The 20,944-nt window shown below is 37.5% G+C and overlaps 1 protein-coding gene across 1 annotated transcript in view; it reads left to right on the forward strand.

Annotated features, from left to right (window-relative positions):
- The window catches only part of LOC311296713 (NACHT, LRR and PYD domains-containing protein 12-like), a 121,008-nt gene that overhangs the window by 12,328 nt on the left and 87,736 nt on the right, over positions 1-20,944 (forward strand). The window contains exons 4-8 of the mRNA XM_084418589.1: positions 267-437; positions 1,926-2,096; positions 2,786-2,956; positions 12,041-12,211; positions 19,169-19,339. Of these exons, the coding sequence (XP_084274715.1) occupies positions 267-437; positions 1,926-2,096; positions 2,786-2,956; positions 12,041-12,211; positions 19,169-19,339 (855 nt within the window). The remainder of the gene's footprint in view (positions 1-266; positions 438-1,925; positions 2,097-2,785; positions 2,957-12,040; positions 12,212-19,168; positions 19,340-20,944) is intronic.

Consider the following 20,944-nt stretch of genomic DNA (forward strand, 5'->3'; position numbering starts at 1 on the left):
TTACTTTATTTATCATTCATGTAAACACTGTTCGGATTCATCAATCGGATTGATTTCATTCCGATTGAACCAAAAGGTGTCCATGTAAACGTAGCTTGTGATTGGCTAAATTTCTTACCGCTGCAAAAACATGTTGTAAATAGAAACATTTGACCATGAACCTTAGATAAGAATTTTATATTCTTAAATCATATTGGGATTGAAATTTGTTGGAAAGCTATTTGATAGTGTTTAAATTATGCTATTTGATTTTCATCTCTCTACAGGTTGAGTAATTGTGGCATCACCGATGAATTTTTTGCTGCTCTGACTTCAGCTCTGAGAGCAAACCCTGAACACCTGAGAGAACTGAATCTGTCTGAGAATAAAATAGGAAAATCAGTGAATCTGCTGTCTGATGTACTACAGAATCCTCACTGTAAACTGGAGAAATTGGAGTAAGATCATATTTGACTCTCACACATGAATCACAATGTAAAGTATATTTGAAGTGTTCAGCCTCTTTCTGCTGCTGTGAGTTCAGATTATTGAGCTGTAAATGATTGAACACATGAGCTGATCCTCAATAACATGAAACTGCAGGACTGAAAGTCACACTGAAATACACACTTTCACACACAATCAACATTTCAGTCTCTTGACTTTAAACAGACTCGAGCTCAACACAGTCAGAACTGAGAAATGAAGAACATGCTGGATTCATTCTTACTGTTAATTATGTTCATCTTTCTGCATTGACACTTTCTAAAGGATTGTTTTTAAAGGTGCTCTAAGTGATGTTGGGTGACGTCACTTCTTGTTGACGTTCGAAGTATTGTCAAACAAAACGGAGGCTAGCTCAACCCAGAGCCATATAGAGAGAGAGTTGCGACAACTCCATTGACTACAATGGAACGCTTTTTTTACAGCAATGGCGGCTCGTAGAGCCTTTCAATAGTTCCCGGAAGTAACAGCAGCGCGGTAGAACAGACCGTTTGTGATGCAGTTTTAAAAGATAAGACGTTTAAAGAATAAGATTGTATTATCAGATTATCTGAATCAAATAAACTTGTGTTTTAAAGCATGCTAGTTGATTCCGAAGCACTTCCTGGAACTATCTGAGGTCTACGCGAATCACGTGACAACTAAGCATTTTGAACTTCCGTTGTCGCAACTCTCTCTCTATATGGCTCTGGCTCAACCCTTCCTCCTCCTCATCCCGTCCCCTCCCGGGTGCTTCCTGAAACAGGCTTTTCCAATGTAAATTCGGGACTTCCCCTTTTCCCTCTTCTTTTCTATTTGTTCATCGGAACGTCGTCTCTTTGGTCGTGTGTCGGCCATATCAAAATTCAAGAGAATATAATTCTAACGTTTGTCGTTGTCTAGAACATCTCTCCTCTAGCTATCTTCCCTCTTCATGCTTCTCTCTCCTCCACTCCCCCCTTCATGTGTACGCGCACTAACCCCCCCACCCCCAAATCATTCTTGTCGGTTATTGGCTGGAACACTGTTTATTATGTTTCGTAGTCCAGGCTGGGCCAGTTTTTTTTTCTTGCCGTTTGTGGAGCCTGGGCTGTCTACAGAGACCGCGTTTTTTTTACAGTGTGTTCAGGGGACAGGCAGCTAGCAGATAGTGAGGAGATGTTTGCTATATGTGACAAAAAAAAAATTCGGCCTAAAAAATGTGTTACATCTCTTAGAGCACCTTTAATTTTGTAAAATGAAAACACACACACACAAATTGACACTCCATGCATATTACATAGTACAGATCTAAGTAACAGTAAAACTAACCTATGTAGTGAATGGTTTTATTTTTTAAAGCAGATTTTGAACAAGACTGAATTTTAATATAGTGCAAATAAGAGATTATTTTTCCTGATTGAATGATACTTTAGATGTTTTATGATCATGTTTTGTGAAGTGTGTGTCATTGTTCTCTACAGGTTGAGTGATTGTGGCGTCACATATGAAGGTTTTGCTGCTCTGACTTCAGCTCTGAGATCAAACCCTGAACACCTGAGAGAACTGAATCTGTCATTTAATAAAATAGGAAAATCAGTGAATCTGCTGTCTGATGTACTACAGAATCCTCACTGTAAACTGGAGATACTGAGGTAAGATCATATTTGACTCTCACACATGAATCACAATGTAAAGTATATTTGAAGTGTTCAGCCTCTTTCTGCTGCTGTGAGTTCAGATTATTGAGCTGTAAATGATTGAACACATGAGCTGATCCTCAATAACATGAAACTGCAGGACTGAGAGTCACACTGAAATACACACTTTCACACACAATCAACATTTCAGTCTCTTGACTTTAAACAGACTCGAGCTCAACACAGTCAGAACTGAGAAATGAAGAACATGCTGGATTCATTCTTACTGTTAATTATGTTCATCTTTCTGCATTGACACTTTATAAAGTATTGTTTTTTATTTTGTAAAATGAAAACACACACAAACACACACACACACACACACACACACACACACTAATTGACACTCCATGCATATTACATTCTACAGATCTAAGTAACAGTAAAACTAACCTAATTAACCAAAAGCAGATTTTGCACAAGACTGAATTTTAATATAGTGCAAATAAGACATTATTTTTCCTGTTTGAATGATATTTTAGATGTTTTATGATCATGTTTTGTGACATTTTAGATCTTAATCTATGATCTATCAAACATATTAATTTGTGGTTCAAGTTTGAACTTTCTCTTTAATAATGGATTCACTGCTAAACTGATCTGATCTGAACTGAGAGTGAAGTGTGTGTCATTGTTCTCTACAGGTTGAGTTATTGTGATCTCACAGATGAAGGTTTTGCTGCTCTGGCTTCAGCTCTGAGATCAAACCCTGAACACCTGAGAGAACTGAATCTGACTGGGAATAAAATAGGAAACTCAGTGAATCTGCTGTCTGATGTACTACAGAATCCATACTGTAAACTGGAGAAACTGGGGTAAGATCATATTTGACTCTCACACATGAATCACAATGTAAAGTATATTTGAAGTGTTCAGCCTCTTTCTGCTGCTGTGAGTTCAGATTATTGAGCTGTAAATGATTGAACATGTTTTACATCATCAATCAATGACACGTTTGGTGATGTGAGCTGCGTTACACGCGGGATTGAAATGGTGGCTACAGTCAAGTCAAGTCAAGTATATTTGTATGGCGCTTTTCACAATACAAATTGTATCAAAGCAGCTTCACAGTATTAAATTAAAATAATACAACAAGGTTTGTTTCTAGTGGAATTTATTGATTGATAAAAATAAATTAATATTCCCAAAATATCCCCAACTGAGCAAGCCAAAGGCAACAGTGTGGCAAGGAACCGAAAAACTCTATCAAGTGACCTAATGGAGAAAAAAAAACCTTGGGAGAACCCAGGCTCAGTCGGGGATGCGTCTTTAATCTAGTTTTAAACTGGGAAAGCGAGTCTGAGCAACGAACAGTATCCGGAAGGCTATTCCAGAGTTGTGGCGCTAAATATGAAAACATCCTCCCTCCTTTGGTGGATCTGGATATCCTAGGTATGACCAGAAGCCTCGAATTTAGTGATCTTAAAGAGCACGATGGATTGTAGAGCGATAGAAGATCCGTTAAATAGACTGGAGCTAAGCCGTTTAGGGCTTTATAAGTCAGGTAGCAATACCTTGTAATTAATACGGGACTTTATAGGTAACCAATCTAGCGATGTTAAAATTGGTGGTATATGATCATATTTTCTTGATCTAGTAAGAACTCTGGCGGCTGCATTTTGGACTAACTATAGCTTGTTTATTAAGGATGCAGGACAACCGGCTAATAAAGCATTACAGTAATCTAGTCTCGAGGTCATGAACGCATGAGCTAACTTTTCTGCATCAGAAACTGATAGCATACTACGTAGCTTAGCAATGTTTCTAAGGTGAAAGAAGGCTGTTCTTGTAACATATGAAATATGATTTTCAAAAGACAAGTTGCAGTCTAGTATAACACCCAGGTCTTTTACTGTAGAGGATAAAGTAACAGGACATCCTACTATATTAAAGTTGTAGTGAGCGAGGTTTTGTAGGCGGTTTTTTGAACCGATAAGTATTACCTCTGTCTTGTCTGGATTTAATAAAAGAAAATTGCGCGTCATCCAATCTTTTATATCTTTAACGCACTCTGTCAATTTGGATAATTTAGCGTTTTCATCTGGCCGTGATGAAATATAGATTTGAGTGTCATCAGCATAACAATGGAAACTAATTCCATGTTTCCTTATAATATTTCAAAGTGGCAGCATATATATTGAGAATAATAGAGGGCCTAACACAGATCCCTGCGGCACTCCATAGTTTACTGGAGTTATGATCGATATGATGATATATTTTCTCCATTTAAATAGACAAAATGGTAGCGGTCAGATAGGTATGATCTGAACCAGCTTAATGCTTGTCCTTGAACACCAGTATAATTTTGTAGTCGATCTAAGAGTATTGTGTGATCTATAGTATCGAACGCAGCACTAAGATCAAGTAAAACTAATATTGAGATACAGCCTTGGTCAGAAGCTAAGAGTAAATCATTTGTGATTTTAACGAGCGCAGTTTCAGTGCTATGATGCGGCCTGAATCCAGACTGAAACTTTTCATAGATGTCATTTTCTTGCAAGAAAGAGCCCAGTTGAGCGGACACCACTTTTTCTAGTATTTTAGACATAAAAGGAAGATTTGAAATGGGTCTATAATTTGCTAGATTATGTGGGTCTAATTGTGGTTTCTTAATGAGAGGTTTTATAACTGCCAGTTTAAATGTTCTTGGAACATGACCTAAAGATAAAGATGAGTTAATAATATTGAGAAGAGGCTCTTCCACTATTGGTAGCACTTCTTTCAGTAGTTTAGTTGGTATAGGATCTAATGAACATGTTGTTGTTTTAGATGAAGTGATAAGTTTATTTAACTCTATTTGTTCTATAGTTGTAAAGCACTGTAATTGTTCTTGCGGGGTGATAATTGAGGCTGAATTATAAGGCGCGATCGAAGATTGAACGTTTACAATTGTGGTTCTGATGTTTTCTATTTTCTCAGTGAAAAACTTCATGAAATCATTACTACTAAACTGTAACGGAATATTTTGCAAGAAAATACTGTAATAAAAATCTTGGATTATTTTGGTTATTTTCTATTAGTTTGCGGAGGTGCTCAGCCCTGGCTGCTTTTAGGGCCTTTTTATAACGTGACATACTGTCTTTCCACGCGATTCTAAAGACCTCTAAATTAGTTTGTTTCCAGTTACGCTCTAAATTACGGGTTTCTCTCTTTAGAACATGCGTAGTATTGTTGTACCATGGCTACAGAAGTCTAATGTTTATTGGGGGGGCGTGTCAAGATGGCGGAGTGACAAGTCGAACTTTACACAGGCTCTGATATATTTGTGTAAAAGGCCGTTTATTCCTGGTCGGTGGTTATTGCATTTACTTATTTAAATGCTTTAATGCTTTTTTGTTGCTACTTTCGTGTGAACTTTTGTTTTTTGTAATACTTTTCGCTTGCCTTTCTACGTTGCACTCACTGAAGCGATATGGCGGGGAAAACTGGAGAACATGCCTATGTGTCGACAGCTTCAGGTGTTGTCAGGGAGGAAACTGATGTGATGGAGGTGGAAGTGTCGTCTGCTAAAGATGCTCGACAGCAGACAATGCCTCACACCCCTATCAAAAGTCCTGGGCCCAAACGAGCGAAAGCAGTGCAGGAGAAGGATGAGATTTCCACTAGCGTTCTTTACGCCGCCATCCAAAGCCTCAGTCGTAAGTTTGACGAGAATTCAGAATACATTCGCGCCTTTGAATTCCAACTGAAGGAGAATACTGAGGAGTCTCTGGATGCCAATACGACGGTGTTAAAAGGCGTTAAGGAGGATGTGGATAAATTGAAGTCACAAGTGACTCATTTACACAAGGAAAACGAAATGTTGAAACAGAAATGCGTGGAACATGACCGATATAAACGCAGATGGTGTTTGAGGCTTAACGGGGTTCCAGAAAGAGAAGATGAGGATGCCAGAAATGTCGTGATTGATATTCTTTCAAAGATCGTCCCCCACTCTCCTGAACAATTGCAGAATACAGTGGACACAGTTCATCGTCTTGGCAAAAACGTGAAGGGCGCAAAACCTCGGCGTGGTTTGGAAGATGTCAAAGAATGCACCGGTTTGCATGGAGAGAAAAATCCGCTTTAGAGAGGATTTCTGCAAGGACGACAGGGAGGCTCATGCTCGTCTATGGCCCAAAGTTGAGGAGGCAAGAAAGAAAAACTTGAAAGCATACCTTCGCGACGGATACGCAGTAATTAATGGTCAGAGAGTGACAGCTTAATCCACGTTAAACGCAGTGATGTGCCTGTTGTTGAGATGAAACTTTTATTTCTGAATATCAAGGCACGTAAACATCTTTGATCAAGATCATGTGATTGTAGGGGACCAGGTACTTCATTTAGAATTCTATATACAAAGATAATATTGAAAATATTACTTTAACGTTTTTCACAGTAGTCCAGGGCTAATGTTAAGTTCACACGTTATATCGGCCTTAAAATGTGTTACTATGCCTGTGCAAGAGGTACGATTTTTGAAAGCAGTTTTTTTTCATTCAAGTTCATGTCTTTTTCTTTGTTATCTTTAAATGTTCGAGGTATTAGGTGTAATGTTAAACGTAAGGCACTTTTTCTTTTTTGCAAGGAGCAAGTAAAAGTCAATTGTTTCTTTCTTCAAGAGACTCATTCAACTGATGTAGATGTGAGATTTTGGAAGTCACAATGGGGTGGAGAGGCTTTTTTTTCTCATGGAACTTCCCACTCAGTGGGGGTCGCCTTTTTGTTTAAACGAATGGACAATAAATTGATTGCAAGTTCAGGCGATAACGAGGGTCACTGGATTATGGTGGTTCTTGAGGCAAATGAATGTAATTACATCTTGATCAACATCTATGGTTACACTAACAAGGCCGCAAATAAGTTGTTTTTTCAGAATATGGCTACAAGAATTGACGACTGGAAGAACACATATTTTACAGACAAAATTATTATTGGAGGGGATTTTAACGCCGTTCCAGATGAATGGCAGGATAGGTATCCCACTCCTTTTAACACTTTTTCTTATAACCCCCTAATCTATAACATATCCCAGTTTCTTGATCTAATTGATGTTTGGCGTGTAAGGAACCCACTTAAAAAACAATTTACATGGGGGTCTTTTTCAGGGCGCATTCAACGTTCCAGATTGGATTTTTGGTTGATAACTAGTAATCTTCTTTCTTCCTCATTTGACTGTGATATTTCTCCTTCGGTTTTAACTGATCACAGTGCTATTTCACTTTCTCTTAGGAGCAATGGCAGTTCACCATTTATCAGAACTCATTGGAAGTTTAATAACAATCTGTTAAAGTGTGAATCATTTTGTAACTCTGTTTTGTTAATGATTAACAATATTAAAACTTTGCCTGAATTAACTTCAATTGGAAAATGGGAATGGGTTAAATTTAACATAAAAAAATTGGCAATTAAAGAAGGGAAACAAATTGTAAATGCTAGAAAATCAAGGCAGATAACAATTTTATCAAGACTAAATTATTTTGGTAATAAAGACATCCTTAGCGAGAGAGAGCAGAAAGAACTTCACTCTCTTCATTTAGAACTGGATGATTTTTATACTGAAAAGGCTAAAGGAGCATTCATACGCTCAAGAGCCAGGTGGATTGAGGAGGGGGAAAAAAATTCTTCATATTTCTTTAATTTAGAAAAACATAAACAAGCTTTACAAACTATTAATAAACTAAGCATTAATAACTGTATAAGTGAAGAAAAAACATTGATTGATGATTACATCTATTCCTTCTATAGTGATTTATATAAATCAAAATTTACAAAAAGAGATTGCGATTTTTTCTTTTCTTACTTAAAAGATAAAGTTCCTATAATAGACCCTAATTTTAGAAATATGATGGAAGCTGACATTGAGATTTCAGAATTAGACATTGCGATTAAACAAATGTCTAATGGAAAGTCCCCAGGTATTGATGGCATCACAGTAGAACTATATAAACATTTTTGGCCCGAAATAAGAATCTTAGTTTTTGAAACCCTAAAAACGTGTATAGGTAAAGGTGAATTGTCGTCATCAATGAAGCATGGCTTAATTATTCTAGTTCCAAAGGCTAACAAGGATAAATTATTTTTAGACAATTGGAGACCAATAACTCTTTTGTGTAATGATTTCAAATTGCTTTCTCATGTTTTTGCAAATAGACTTAAAAAAGGCATTGGTGAAATTATCAGTGAAACACAATCGGCTTTTATCAAAGGGAGAAGTATTCACAGTCATATTAGATTAGTCCATGATATACTTGATTATAATTATTTTATTCCTCAGACAAGCTTACTTCTATTTCTGGACTTTTTCAAGGCGTTTGATACCCTTGAACACCCTTTTCTGTTTAAATCTCTAGAAATGTTTGGCTTTGGTCCTATGTTTTGTAGAGTGATCTCCATGTTTTATAATGATATTTTCAGTAGCGTTTCCCTTAACTCAGGTTCATCACCCAGAATTCAAATTAAACGAGGAATCCGTCAGGGATGTCCTATTTCACCATTACTTTTTAATCTTGCAGTCGAATTGATGTCTTTATTTATTAAAAAAATTTAGGACAATATAGGCATAGACATTCTCGGTAGAACCTTTACTATAAGCCAATTTGCAGACGACACCCTTTTATTTCTTAAAAATAAAGAGGCGCTTCCATTAGTTATTGATCAAATTGCTATCTTTTCAAAGGCATCAGGTCTGACCCTAAACTTTAAAAAGTGTGAATTAATGGCTATCCATAATTGTGATTTAGAAGATATAGAGGGCATTCCAGTGAAAAAGGAGGTTAAGTACCTAGGGGTTATGATTACCAAAAATGTTGTTAATAGAGAACATTCAAATTTTAACTCTACGATAGAAAATATGAAGAAATCTCTAAATCACTGGTTATCCCGAGACCTATCTTTATTGGGTAGAATCCTCTTGACTAAAATTGAGGGAATATCTAAACTTATCTATTTATCCCATGCTCTGTATACTGCCCCAAAAGTAGTTAAATCAGTGAATTCAATTTTATTTAAATTCATATGGAGAAATAAAACACATTATTTATGTAAATTTCACATGGTTAAAGAGTATGAACATGGAGGTTTGAGAGCCATTGATTTTGAATCTCTTCTTGGTACTTTCAGAATAAAATGGCTGAAAGAGTGTTTAGCAAAGTCACACTCAATATGGTACCATATTCCCAATCACATTTTTAATAATATTGGCGGCCTTGATTTTGTGTTGAGATGTGATCTTGATCTCTGTAAAATTCCTCTGAAGTTATCTAATTTTCATAAACAAGTATTGCTTTTCTGGAAAATGATATTTACCCATAATTTCTCCCCTCACAACTCCACTCTATGGAACAATAGGACTATAGTTATTAACAGGAAATCTCTGTTTAAAAGTGATTGGTATAGTACAGGCATTATTTTTATTCATGATTTATTAGATGATAATGGATATTTCTTATCTCATAATGATTTCTTTAATAAATATAGAGTTAGAATTACAATTAAAGGTTATGATAAGGTATGCAATGCTATACCCACTGGATTGCTAAGAATAATCCAAAGTAGTTTTTCTGATCCTTTATCTAGACCTGTAGTTTCCCTTCCCTCTTTAAAAATATGTAATGTAGATCTCTTAGATAGTAAGTGTAATAACAGACTTATTTACAAAGAACTCAAACGTATTATCACTGGTGATTATCAGTGCTATTTTTTGGGAGATGTTGAAACCTCAGTGAAGGATAAAGCTTTTACCTGTTATATGACATACCCAGTTGCTTCGAAGGTCAAAGAGACTCATTACAAAATCATGTTTAAGATTTACCCAGTTAATGATTTTATACAGAAACGATTTCATTTTGAGGTGGAATCTTGTGGCTTTTGTTCTTCTTGTCCTGAAACACTTGATCACCTATTCTTTTACTGTCAGGTTACTTCGAAATTCTGGTTTGATATACATAGCTGGCTGTCAGTAAAAATGGAGACAATTCCTCCTATAGTCCAACAAGATGTGCTCTTTTTTAAGTGTGATTTAAACTCACCCTTCATTGATGTTGTAAATTTTGTTTTATTGATGGGTAAATATCATATCCATACTTGTAAATGGAAAAAATGTAAGCCCTCCTTTAATATATTTCTATGTGAGTTTACTCAAATGTTTCAGAGTTTTAAATACTTCAAAAAATGTAATAGGAAGTCTGAAGCTTTATGTCTCTCTTTATCAAAATATTTACTTTTTTAGTATTTTCATTCCTTTGATGTATACTGGCTACGTGCTTGTCTTCATCCTTGCTTTTTTTTTTTTTTTTTTTTTTATTCAAACTCTGTATTTACCTCAATGGAAGTGTCTTACAGTGTTGTTTTGTTCCCTGTCTTGTTTTGTACATTCTGCATAAAAAAAAAAAAAGTCTAATGTTTATTTTGGTCATGGCTTGTCTTGAAAAACCAAGACAATGTGACGGGTGTCGTAGGAGAAGTCACACTGCAGGACTGAGAGTCAAATCTTCTGACACTGTCAGAATCTCGTCTGAGGTCAAATTTGATCTCAACGGCCATTAATCGGCTGTCGGTGAACATATCAAATAGGGCGGCACGATTAATCACAATTAACGTGAAATCGATTTTGCTTAACACTATTATGAAATGCAAAAGCTGCGATTATTTATTATGTGCAGCTTGTCAGTGACGTACGGCTCTGATCAGTAGTAAACGCTGCTCCATCTGAAAGCACTGCGAGTTTGAGTCGCTTTTAATGAGCATTTGAAAAAGAAACACACATCAAACATCTTTCCAAACAAAAAGACAATTAAACACTTCAGGTTTGGCCTAAGATCAGAGGAAACTTTTAGGATTTGCTAAATTTGTCTCGGACGGCCAAATCGTGGCCAAAATCGCACAGTGTGCAGTCGGCTTAACAGTAAACCTAGCCTATGTTGTGAATAGTGTCATTTATTAAAGCAGATTTTGCACAAGACTGAATTTTAATAAAGTGCAAATAAGAGATTATTTTTCTTGATTGAATGATACTTTTGATGTTTTATGATCATGTTTTGTGACATTTTCGATCTCAATCTAATGATCCCTCAAACAATTTGTGCTTTAAGTTTGAACTTTCTCTTTAAAGGGATAGTTCACTTTGAAATAAATTTTTGATATGTTTTAGCTTACCTCAAGGGCATCCAAGATGTAGGTGTCTTTGTTTCCGCAGTAGTTTCAATTTTGATATTTTTAGGTCGAACCGTTCTTGTCTGTCAGTCATATAATGCAGGTCGATGGTCATTGTCTCAAAACACAAGCACAGAGTCCAAATTAAAACAATTCCCCATCGTCCAAATGAAACAATTCCCCATCATAAGTACACATTGATGGCCTAAGACACGAAACGAGCGGTTTGTGTGAGAAAACGAACAGTATTTATATCGTTTTTACCTCTTATACACAGCCACGTCCAAGTGATCTGATCTGACGTGTACGCAGACTGGTGCATAGATATATACACTAGATGTCGCCTTGTCTACAGCAGTTCATTGGAACGAATGTCTTTAAAGCGACATCTAGTGTATATATCTATGCACCAGTCTGCGTACATGTCAGATCAGATCACTTGGACGTGGCTGTGTATAAGAGGTAAAAACGATATAAATACTGTTCGTTTTCTCACACAAACCGCTCGTTTCGTGTCTTAGGCCATCAATGTGTACTTATGATGGGGAATTGTTTCATTTGGACGACAGACAAGAACGGTTTGACCTAAAAATATCAAAATTGAAACTACTGCGGAAACAAAGACACCTACATCTTGGATGCCCTTGAGGTAAGCTAAAACATATCAAAAATTTATTTCAAAGTGAACTATCCCTTTAATAATGGATTCACTGCTAAACTGATCTGATCTGAACTGAGAGTGAAGTGTGTGTCATTGTTCCCTACAGGTTGAGTAAGTGTGGCGTCACAGATGAAGGTTTTGCTGCTCTGACTTCAGCTCTGAGATCAAACCCTGAACACCTGAGAGTACTGAGTCTGTCTGGGAATAAAATAGTAAAATCAGTGAATCTGCTGTCTGATGTACTACAGAATCCTCACTGTAAACTGGAGAAACTGAGGTAAGATCATATTTGACTCTCACACATGAATCACAATGTAAAGTATATTTGAAGTGTTCAGCCTCTTTCTGCTGCTGTGAGTTCAGATTATTGAGCTGTAAATGATTGAACACATGAGCTGATCCTCAATGAAACTGCAGGACTGAGAGTCACACTGAAATACACACTTTCACACACAATCAAAATTTCAGTCTCTTGACTTTAAACAGACTCGAGCTCAACACAGTCAGAACTGAGAAATGAAGAACATGCTGGATTCATTCTTACTGTTAATTATGTTCATCTTTCTGCATTGACACTTTATAAAGGATTGTGTTTAATTTTGTAAAATGAAAACACACACACACAAATTGATACTCCATACATATTACATAGTACAGATCTAGTAAGTAACATAGGAAAATACAATTCTGTATCAAAATTCATAAGGAAAGATCAGTACTTTGTTTAGGCTTTGTTTGTAGGGAATTCCAAACCTGCGCACATATATTCAAACGCACATAACTATAGAACCAATTCTTAAAGGGTTAGTTCACCCAAAAATGAAAATTTTGTCAGTAATTACTCACCCTCATGTTGTTCCAACCCCGTATGACCTTCGTTCATCTTCGGAACACAAATTAAGATATTTTTGATTAAATCTGAGAGCTGGATCACACCTCCATAGGCTTCTAAGGGACTGAAACTTGCTGGCCCAGAAAAGTTATTAAAGACATCGTTAATATAGTCCAAGTGACTACAGTGGCTCAATCTTAAGTTTTTCAAGCGACGAGAATACTTTTTGTGCGCAAAATAACCCAAAAAAAACGACTTTATTCCACTATTCATTTCCTTCTCTCTGGGCCTCAAGTTAGTTCACGTAGTGTTTTAGCACAGTGCGTCTGTGTTGCCGAGCCACTTTGACGGCGCGAAAGACAAAGGCTACCTCTGCATTCCTCCGGTCGAGGAACCCGTAGCCGCACACCTCTGCCCGCCTTCCGCTGGATGGCAGTCCAAGCCCTCGCTGCCCTCGAAAGCCTGCAGGACAACTTCGGCTCTAATCGGTCGCGCCTATGCCGGCGCCGGTCAAGCCGCTTCAGCGCTTCATTCAATGGCCGTGCTCCAGGTTTATCAGGCTAACCTTCTCCGCACTGTGGACGAACCCCAACCCGGATGGGCCCGAACCTGGAGAATTTCACGGACCTCAGGAGCGCGACGGACTTAGCTCTACGAGCCAGCAGTTTCCTCGGCCTGGCAGTTAAAGGCTTCGCGGAGCGGTACTCAGAGGTGCAGAAAACCTCGCAAGCCATGCGGCACTTCATACCGAAATACTCTAGTTCCGCGACGGGTCGCTCAAAAAAGCAGCCGCCTAACCGGAACTCAGCGCCACCTCTGCTGCCAGCCGAGAGAGTCTCAGCAGCGTTCGCGCTCTTCAAGCCGCCACAGGCCGCCTCCCCCCCCTGGGGACCCAGGCCCAAGATAGCGCTGAAACCTGAGCCCTCAAAGAATTTGTATGGTGGCAGGCTGGGCCTCTCCGTCTACATTTATGAGGTTTTATAACCTGGAAGTTCCCACCTTGCAGGCTAAACTGTTGTCAGTCTAAACGTAATACATACTGCTCTGCTCAACTCAGATCTGCACAGACTGTGTATTATGAGCGTGCTGCCGGCATGGAAACTAGATCGACAGATCAGGTTGATTTTGTCCCTTCTGACTGTAATTCTACACTCACATCTGTCCCTCCGGCTCAGATGTCTTCTGACTGACAAAAAAGTTATTAAATCATTCTTATAAGGTTCAGGCCCACGGATGTCTATCCTGGCTGTTATACCGTACTAAGCACCCATTCCCCCAACTCAGGGATGGTTATTTTATATTCTTAGGCCCACGTCCTGTTGGCCCAGATATTACTACTATTATGTGTACCCCCGGGCACATGCCCTTGGGAATATATGTGTGGACGATACTAGCACGCACGGCGTTTTACATTGGGTTCCCGTAGCGTAAGCTAGCTTACGCAACACAAGAGTACTCTCATAAGAAACCGCTCTCGGTTACTAACGTAATCTCGGTTCTCTCTAAATGAGGGAACGAGTGTTGCATAACCCTGCCGTGCTTGTGCTACATTCAAAGGGATACTTCACCTCTGGAAAGATGAATGTGCATTTAAATTGGATCATTTAAGTAGTAGAAATGTGAAATTATTTTTGAATTTGGAGCCTTCTAGACTGAGAAAAGACAGAAAATTTATTTTTGGCTCATGTGGATGAAAGACAACAACTCCCAGAATGCACTTGCTTCGCTGCCCTAGGAGGCCACTCCCAAGCCACGCCTACCGGTTAGAGAGCAGTTGTAAACAACAAAGCTAAGCTATTAGTTTCCGTGAGTCTGCCCGGGTTTTTGAGATCGCACAAAATGTCCGGGATTCGGCTTTTGCGTTCTACAGTCGCCATTCATTATGTTTACTGTGGCGAGCAGGACGAGGCTGAGGGCCGCGGGAGAACGATGCGAGGCCGGTGGCGTGATTACTGATGACCGACACCTGTGAGACGCACGGGTCTCGTGGGCTATCTCTCACTGAGGAGCGGGTATTTTCTTAGCAATGGTAAAATACACATTAACCGATCACTTGTTTAGCGTTCATGTAAACGCTGCATTCAGATTCACCAATCGGAATTAATTCAGTTAGATTGAAACAAAAGGTGTGCATGTAAACAATGAATGGTGACCGCAGAAAGCAAAAGCCTGGTAACCCCTACTACTCGGCTTTCTCCACAGAATAAGAACCCGTTAGCTTAGCTTCCAAATAAAAGATGGCTGACACTGTTTGTACATTCTGTGAGTGAGATCCCACCCTCTATGGGCGGGTTGAGAACATGCGGGACAGCTCCTCCTACTGGCTGTAGTCTTTAGCCTCTGGCCAAAAAATCCTCCGATGACGCAAAATGACGATTTTTCCAGACAAAAAATACATATATCTCTCGTCTCAGGGGGATATGAGGGAGGAAAGCATGGTAATTCGAAAATACTACAGGTTTTCTACTGATACAAAGCTTAATGCTAAATCCTGAAGTATCCCTTTAAGGACATTATGAAATTAAGATAATGCCTGTACTATGTTATGATTGTACTGTACAATTAAATACAATCGTTGCTAAGTCTGCAGTCTGAATTCACTTTACCTCAGAGCATCTGTTAACTGAATGAATTGAGAATATCACCTTAAAATGCGATAACATTAACATTAACGACAATTTGAGATAAATAAATGTACATTTAATGTAAAACTCTGCAAATAGCGCTCTGTGGCACGGCATGATTTTGAACAAGGTCCTGAGCTGTAGCTGGGCACCGCAGAAAGGCGCCGCCGGTGTGTGTACACTCATAGAGAATAATGTGTTCGAATTTTAACCGTCCGGTGTGCGACCCCCTTAAAGGAGAACTCCGGTCAATTTTAACATTGAGCTCATTTTTTTGTAAATTTGGAGTGCTGTCAGTACAGAGAACAACGACAAAAATCGGTGTTGCCTACACCGTGTTATCCTCTTGTTAACCTGTATTTACATCCTGTTTTCGGTCGAAGTCAAAAGTAGTCGATTGTCGAGTTCACGCGCATAGGTTTAGTTACCTATGATCACGCGCGTGAACTCAACAATCGACTACTTTTGACTTCGACCGAAAACAGGAAGTAAATACAGGTATGTGCGCTGGCTGAATTAACCCTCTGGGGACCAAAAACGCGCCCGCGCGTTTTGCTCGTTTTTTTTTTTTTGCAATGTAAAATAAACACTAAATGCTCTGTTAATTTTGATCTTTCATTTTCGTGTAATACATCAATCGATCCTGTTCAGTTTCTATTTTTTTTCTGTATACTCACAATAAAAAAGTGTTTTGCTTTTTGCCAAATAAAGAACAATTAACATGATGCGATTTCTGCACTCTCTCTGTCAGTAAACTCCAATTTGAAACGCGTTCGAAAATGATCTATAACTCTGCGAAAATTCAGTCAAACAGGCAAACAAACCCACGGGCATAAAGCTTGAGATCGCATCTTTTAAATGAAATAATTTATATAAAAAACAAATATTCTCAGCTTGTGAAATCTGTATTAAAATAGAACGATTCCAGTCGAGCTCATTAGAGCTCATTCAAAAGTAATGTGACCACTCCCCGGAGAGTGCGTGCTATTCAAACGCAAATTCTGAGAACCATTTCAGACCTGTGAAACGCCCACATCAGCTGTAAACAAAGCGCCGCGAGTGAGGCATAATATAGCCTACCTTATGGAGAAAAGTTTCCTCAGAACAGTGCTGATATGAGGAGCAGATCCCGCTGAGGAGTGAGGTAGGCTGTTATCTTTTCTCAAGTGTTAATGTGGAATAACGTTATGGAATAACGTTAGTGTAGGCCTATGTAAACCGCAAAAAGATGAATCGCGTTTCTATAATATGAATCGCGTTTCTGTGAGATGAATGAAGGGTACATATTTGTAAAGACTGTTTAGCCTAAATATGAATCGCGCGTCTGTGTGTGAAAGAATAAACTGCTTTGCTATAGCCTACTGAGATGAGTAAAAATCGACTGAAATATGTTGAAATAAAATGTATTTGTATAAGCAACGTATTAAACTGCAAATTAACATTTATATGCCCTAATATTTCATAAAAACAACGTTACAGTCAGGCGAAGTATGAAAGACAACATTTTGTTGACTAGATTTGGGTACAGTTTTTACTGTAGAATATACTGCCACATCAAATAAGCTTTTGTTTACCAATTTCTGCTCATATCTATCTATATATATAAAATACTATTTTTGTCAAAAATAAAGTCATAGACTAAGATGTTAGATGTTCCAATGTTGGCTATATTCAAACTAATGAATACATATGATAAAATGTAGGCCTATAATCTTTTTTTTTTTTTACAAAGAAAGAGTACACTTGAAATATTGTTGAAATTGTAATTATTGTTGTAATTGTAACCTTTTTAATAAAATAGCAAAACATATTTACAAGATAGATGTAAGCGAAATCTTAAATGGTCAATAAAAGTCTTCTTCTAAATACATCTTTTGTCCTTGCATTGTGGCTCAGTCAGTGTCACACCTGAATGAATGGCTCATTACACATAATGGGTGGGACATTGTATTCTCAGGTATAAACCACTCCTCCTTCACGCCCCCCTCACATATTGGCTTTCCAAGCAAAACCTGTTTTACACCATTTAAATCAATGTATTTTTTTTTGTGAACGATAAAGCAAGACTATTTTCATATAATTTTGAAGCCAGAACTCGAAGCGACAACATCCATTAGTCAAAAGTCTTGTGGACACATATTTAATATGTGTTTTGTGGTCTTATTTCAGCAACTTTCATTTTTATTTTTTCCAATAACCACGCATAAACATTATTCTCTTAAAAATACAAACATCTACATACACGTTGCTCGCATATTATGGTAGCCCTGTTTGTGCTATATAGAGTGAATTTACACCTTTGCCATTAACATGTTTATAAATAACTGAAAAAAGCACAAATGTCAAGGCATGTCAGAACATCTCAAGGGCCCCAAAAACACCTTGGTCCCCAGAGGGTTAACATAACTTTTATTGATATCTTTCACATCTACTGCAGTCAGATTCACCTGTGTTCACTCTGAAGGAATCACTCACATGGCTGGTGCACTTGTAATGACACATCAAGGATGTTAAGAGGCTAAAAGCAGGTTTAAAACTTGCCCCATTGAAGTCAAGAGGGTGCAAATTTTAAAAAGAGGATAACACGGTGTAGGGAACACCGATTTTTGTCGTTGTTCTCTGTACTGACAGCACTCCAAATTTACAAAAAAATGAGCTCAATGTTAAAATTGACCGGAGTTCTCCTTTAAGTCCCTTCTGGGACACTTTCCCCACGTATGATCCTCGAAAGGTAAAAGGAGAATTAAGTCTTCCCTGCGCTCTCAAAAGTTCCTAACTCTAAATACTTCTCTCTCTTCCTGCAAAACATCAAACGACCCCACTCTTTCATCAGAAACGATTATTATCCCCTCTATCTGTTACAAAAAATATAATTTGATTTAATTTAGTTTTTATTATAAATTTACTTATATTTTGAACAGTTTTGGGATTATTTTTGTTGTAGTTTTCTTTGGTCTAATTTTGAACTTTCTCAGTCAATAACTGCTTTATTTATTTGTTAATTTCTGAGAGCTTACTGCTGGACACAGTGATTTAAATAAAAAATTTTGTTGGTGAAAAATTATGTGAATGGACTTAATGAAATCAGCAAGACTCTTGTTTCGGTTTTCTGTGTTTTCCATAATCGAAGAATGACATTTTTTGTCAGTTTATTTAAACTGTCTGGCGTCCAATGTGAACATTTAAAATTTGAGTAACTCACCATTACAAATGTCTACTTTTAAACAGAACAATTCAAAACGAAAGAAAACAGACTGTTCTCTGCTTATGTAATCCGTATGAAATGTGCATTTCTCTCTGGCGCGTTCACTACTGCAAAGATCGCGAGTCAGCATTGTCAACTTCCTCTTTGCAGCCAACACTGACACAGAAAACACTTGTTTATTAATAAACATTTAAAATGTCTCCTTGCTGTATTTTACATATTCATAATCATTACTTTTGCCGGTTCTTTGTGACAGCTTTTAGGTGCTTTATTGGCAAGGCCAACCCTTACATGTTACATGAACGTATCACCACCGCATCACTGTACCCCGCATTTTTTTAAATATTCATTTATCGGCCATTATAAATGCTAATACCAATAGTTTGGAAAATGCCTAATATCAGCTGATAATATCGGCCCGCCGATATATCGGTCGGTAGATCTCAATCTAATGATCCCTTAAACATATTAATTTGTGCTTTAAGTTTGAACTTTCTCTTTAATAATGGATTCACTGCTAAACTGATCTGATCTGAACTGAAAGAGTGAAGTGTATGTCATTGTTCTCTACAGGTTGAGTAATTGTGGCGTCACAGATGAAAGTTTTGCTGCTCTGACTTCAGCTCTGATATCAAACCCTGAACACCTGAGAGAACTGAATCTGTCTGAGAATAAAATAGGAAAATCAGTGAATCTGCTGTCTGATGTACTACAGAATCCTCACTGTAAACTGGAGATACTGTGGTAAGTTCATATTTGACTCTCACACATGAATCACAATGTAAAGTATATTTGAAGTGTTCAGCCTCTTTCTGCTGCTGTGAGTTCAGATTATTGAGCTGTAAATGATTGAACACAAGAGCTGATCCTTAATAACATGAAACTGCAGGACTGAGAGTCACACTGAAATACACACTTTCACACACAATCAACATTTCAGTCTCTTGACTTTAAACAGACTCGAGCTCAACACAGTCAGAACTGAGAAATGAAGAACATGCTGGATTCATTCTTACTGTTAATTATGTTCATCTTTCTGCATCGACACTTTCTAAACTATTGTTTTTAATTTTGTAAAATGAAAACACACACACTAATTGAGACTCCAAACTGTACATATTACATAGTACAGATCTAAGTAACGGTAAAACTAACTTATGTAGTGAATAGTCTCATTTATTAAAGCAGATTTTGCATAAAACTGAATTTTAATATAGTGCAAATAAGAGATTATTTTTCCTGATTGAATGATACTTTGAGATCTAAAATATCACAAAACATGATCATAAAACATCTAATCTAATGATCAGAGGTGTCAAAAGTATTCACATTCATTACTCAGGTAGAAGTATAGATACTAGGGTTTAAAAAGACTTCTGTAGAAGTTGAAGTATCAACTCAAGCTTTTTACTCAAGTAAAAGTATAAAAGTACTTGTTTCAAAACTACTTAAAGTATAAAAGTAAAAGTAATGTAAGGAAAAAAATGCAATTAATGCTCTCTCTCTCTCTCTCTCTCTCTCTCTGTCTCTGTGAATCAGTATTTGACGCGATTTGCCCCGATTTCTCCCTCGCTTACCGCATCTAGGTTTCCTTCGGAGGAGTTTTGGCGCTTCGCACAACCAAATGTGACTACAGCCTCTCACAAGTTAGAAAGACACCACAACGCCAATCAGTTTAGCGATGTGTATTCAGGAGGCGGGACTCAGATCTATTAACCGTTTGTGTAATTGGCCAAAGTATTTTTGGTTGACGTATTTGTAGTATTTGTACTTCGTTACTTGACACCTCTGCTAATGATCAATCAAACATTAATTTGTGCTTTAAGTTTGAACTTTCTCTTTAATAGTTCAAATAGTTCTAAGTTTATTGCCATTTGCACAAGTACGTTTCAGTACAAGTACATTGGAATTCTTGTGCGTTTCTCAGAGTCAGCTTTTAATTAAAAAATATATTTTAAGGTAAAGCAGAGAGCAACAAAACATTTTAAAAATGCAAAGAATGCAACAAAAAAAGACTGTATATAAATTACCTTTCTAGTTTAAATAAATACACATTGTAATAGATAAATTAAATTAATAATATTGCACGTTGTAAAAACTCTAAATAAAATAAAATACTATTGCACTAGTCATTACAATGATTAAAAACATGGAGTTAGGGTACTTTTTGCCCTCCTGTGCCACTAACCTAACAGTGGCTGTAAAGAAGCTGTTAAACAGACTGGCCTTGTGAGTACTGATGCTCACAGGCCTGCAGTGTCTCAGGTTGTAGCCTGTGTCCACCCACTTGAACAAAGCATAAGCTGGGTGGTGTCTGTCCTTAAGGATGCTCTGTGCTTTTCTTCTGCA

The sequence above is a fragment of the Rutilus rutilus genome (assembly GCF_951802725.1).
Source record: "Rutilus rutilus genome assembly, chromosome: 9".
Taxonomy (NCBI): Eukaryota; Metazoa; Chordata; class Actinopteri; order Cypriniformes; family Leuciscidae; genus Rutilus; species Rutilus rutilus.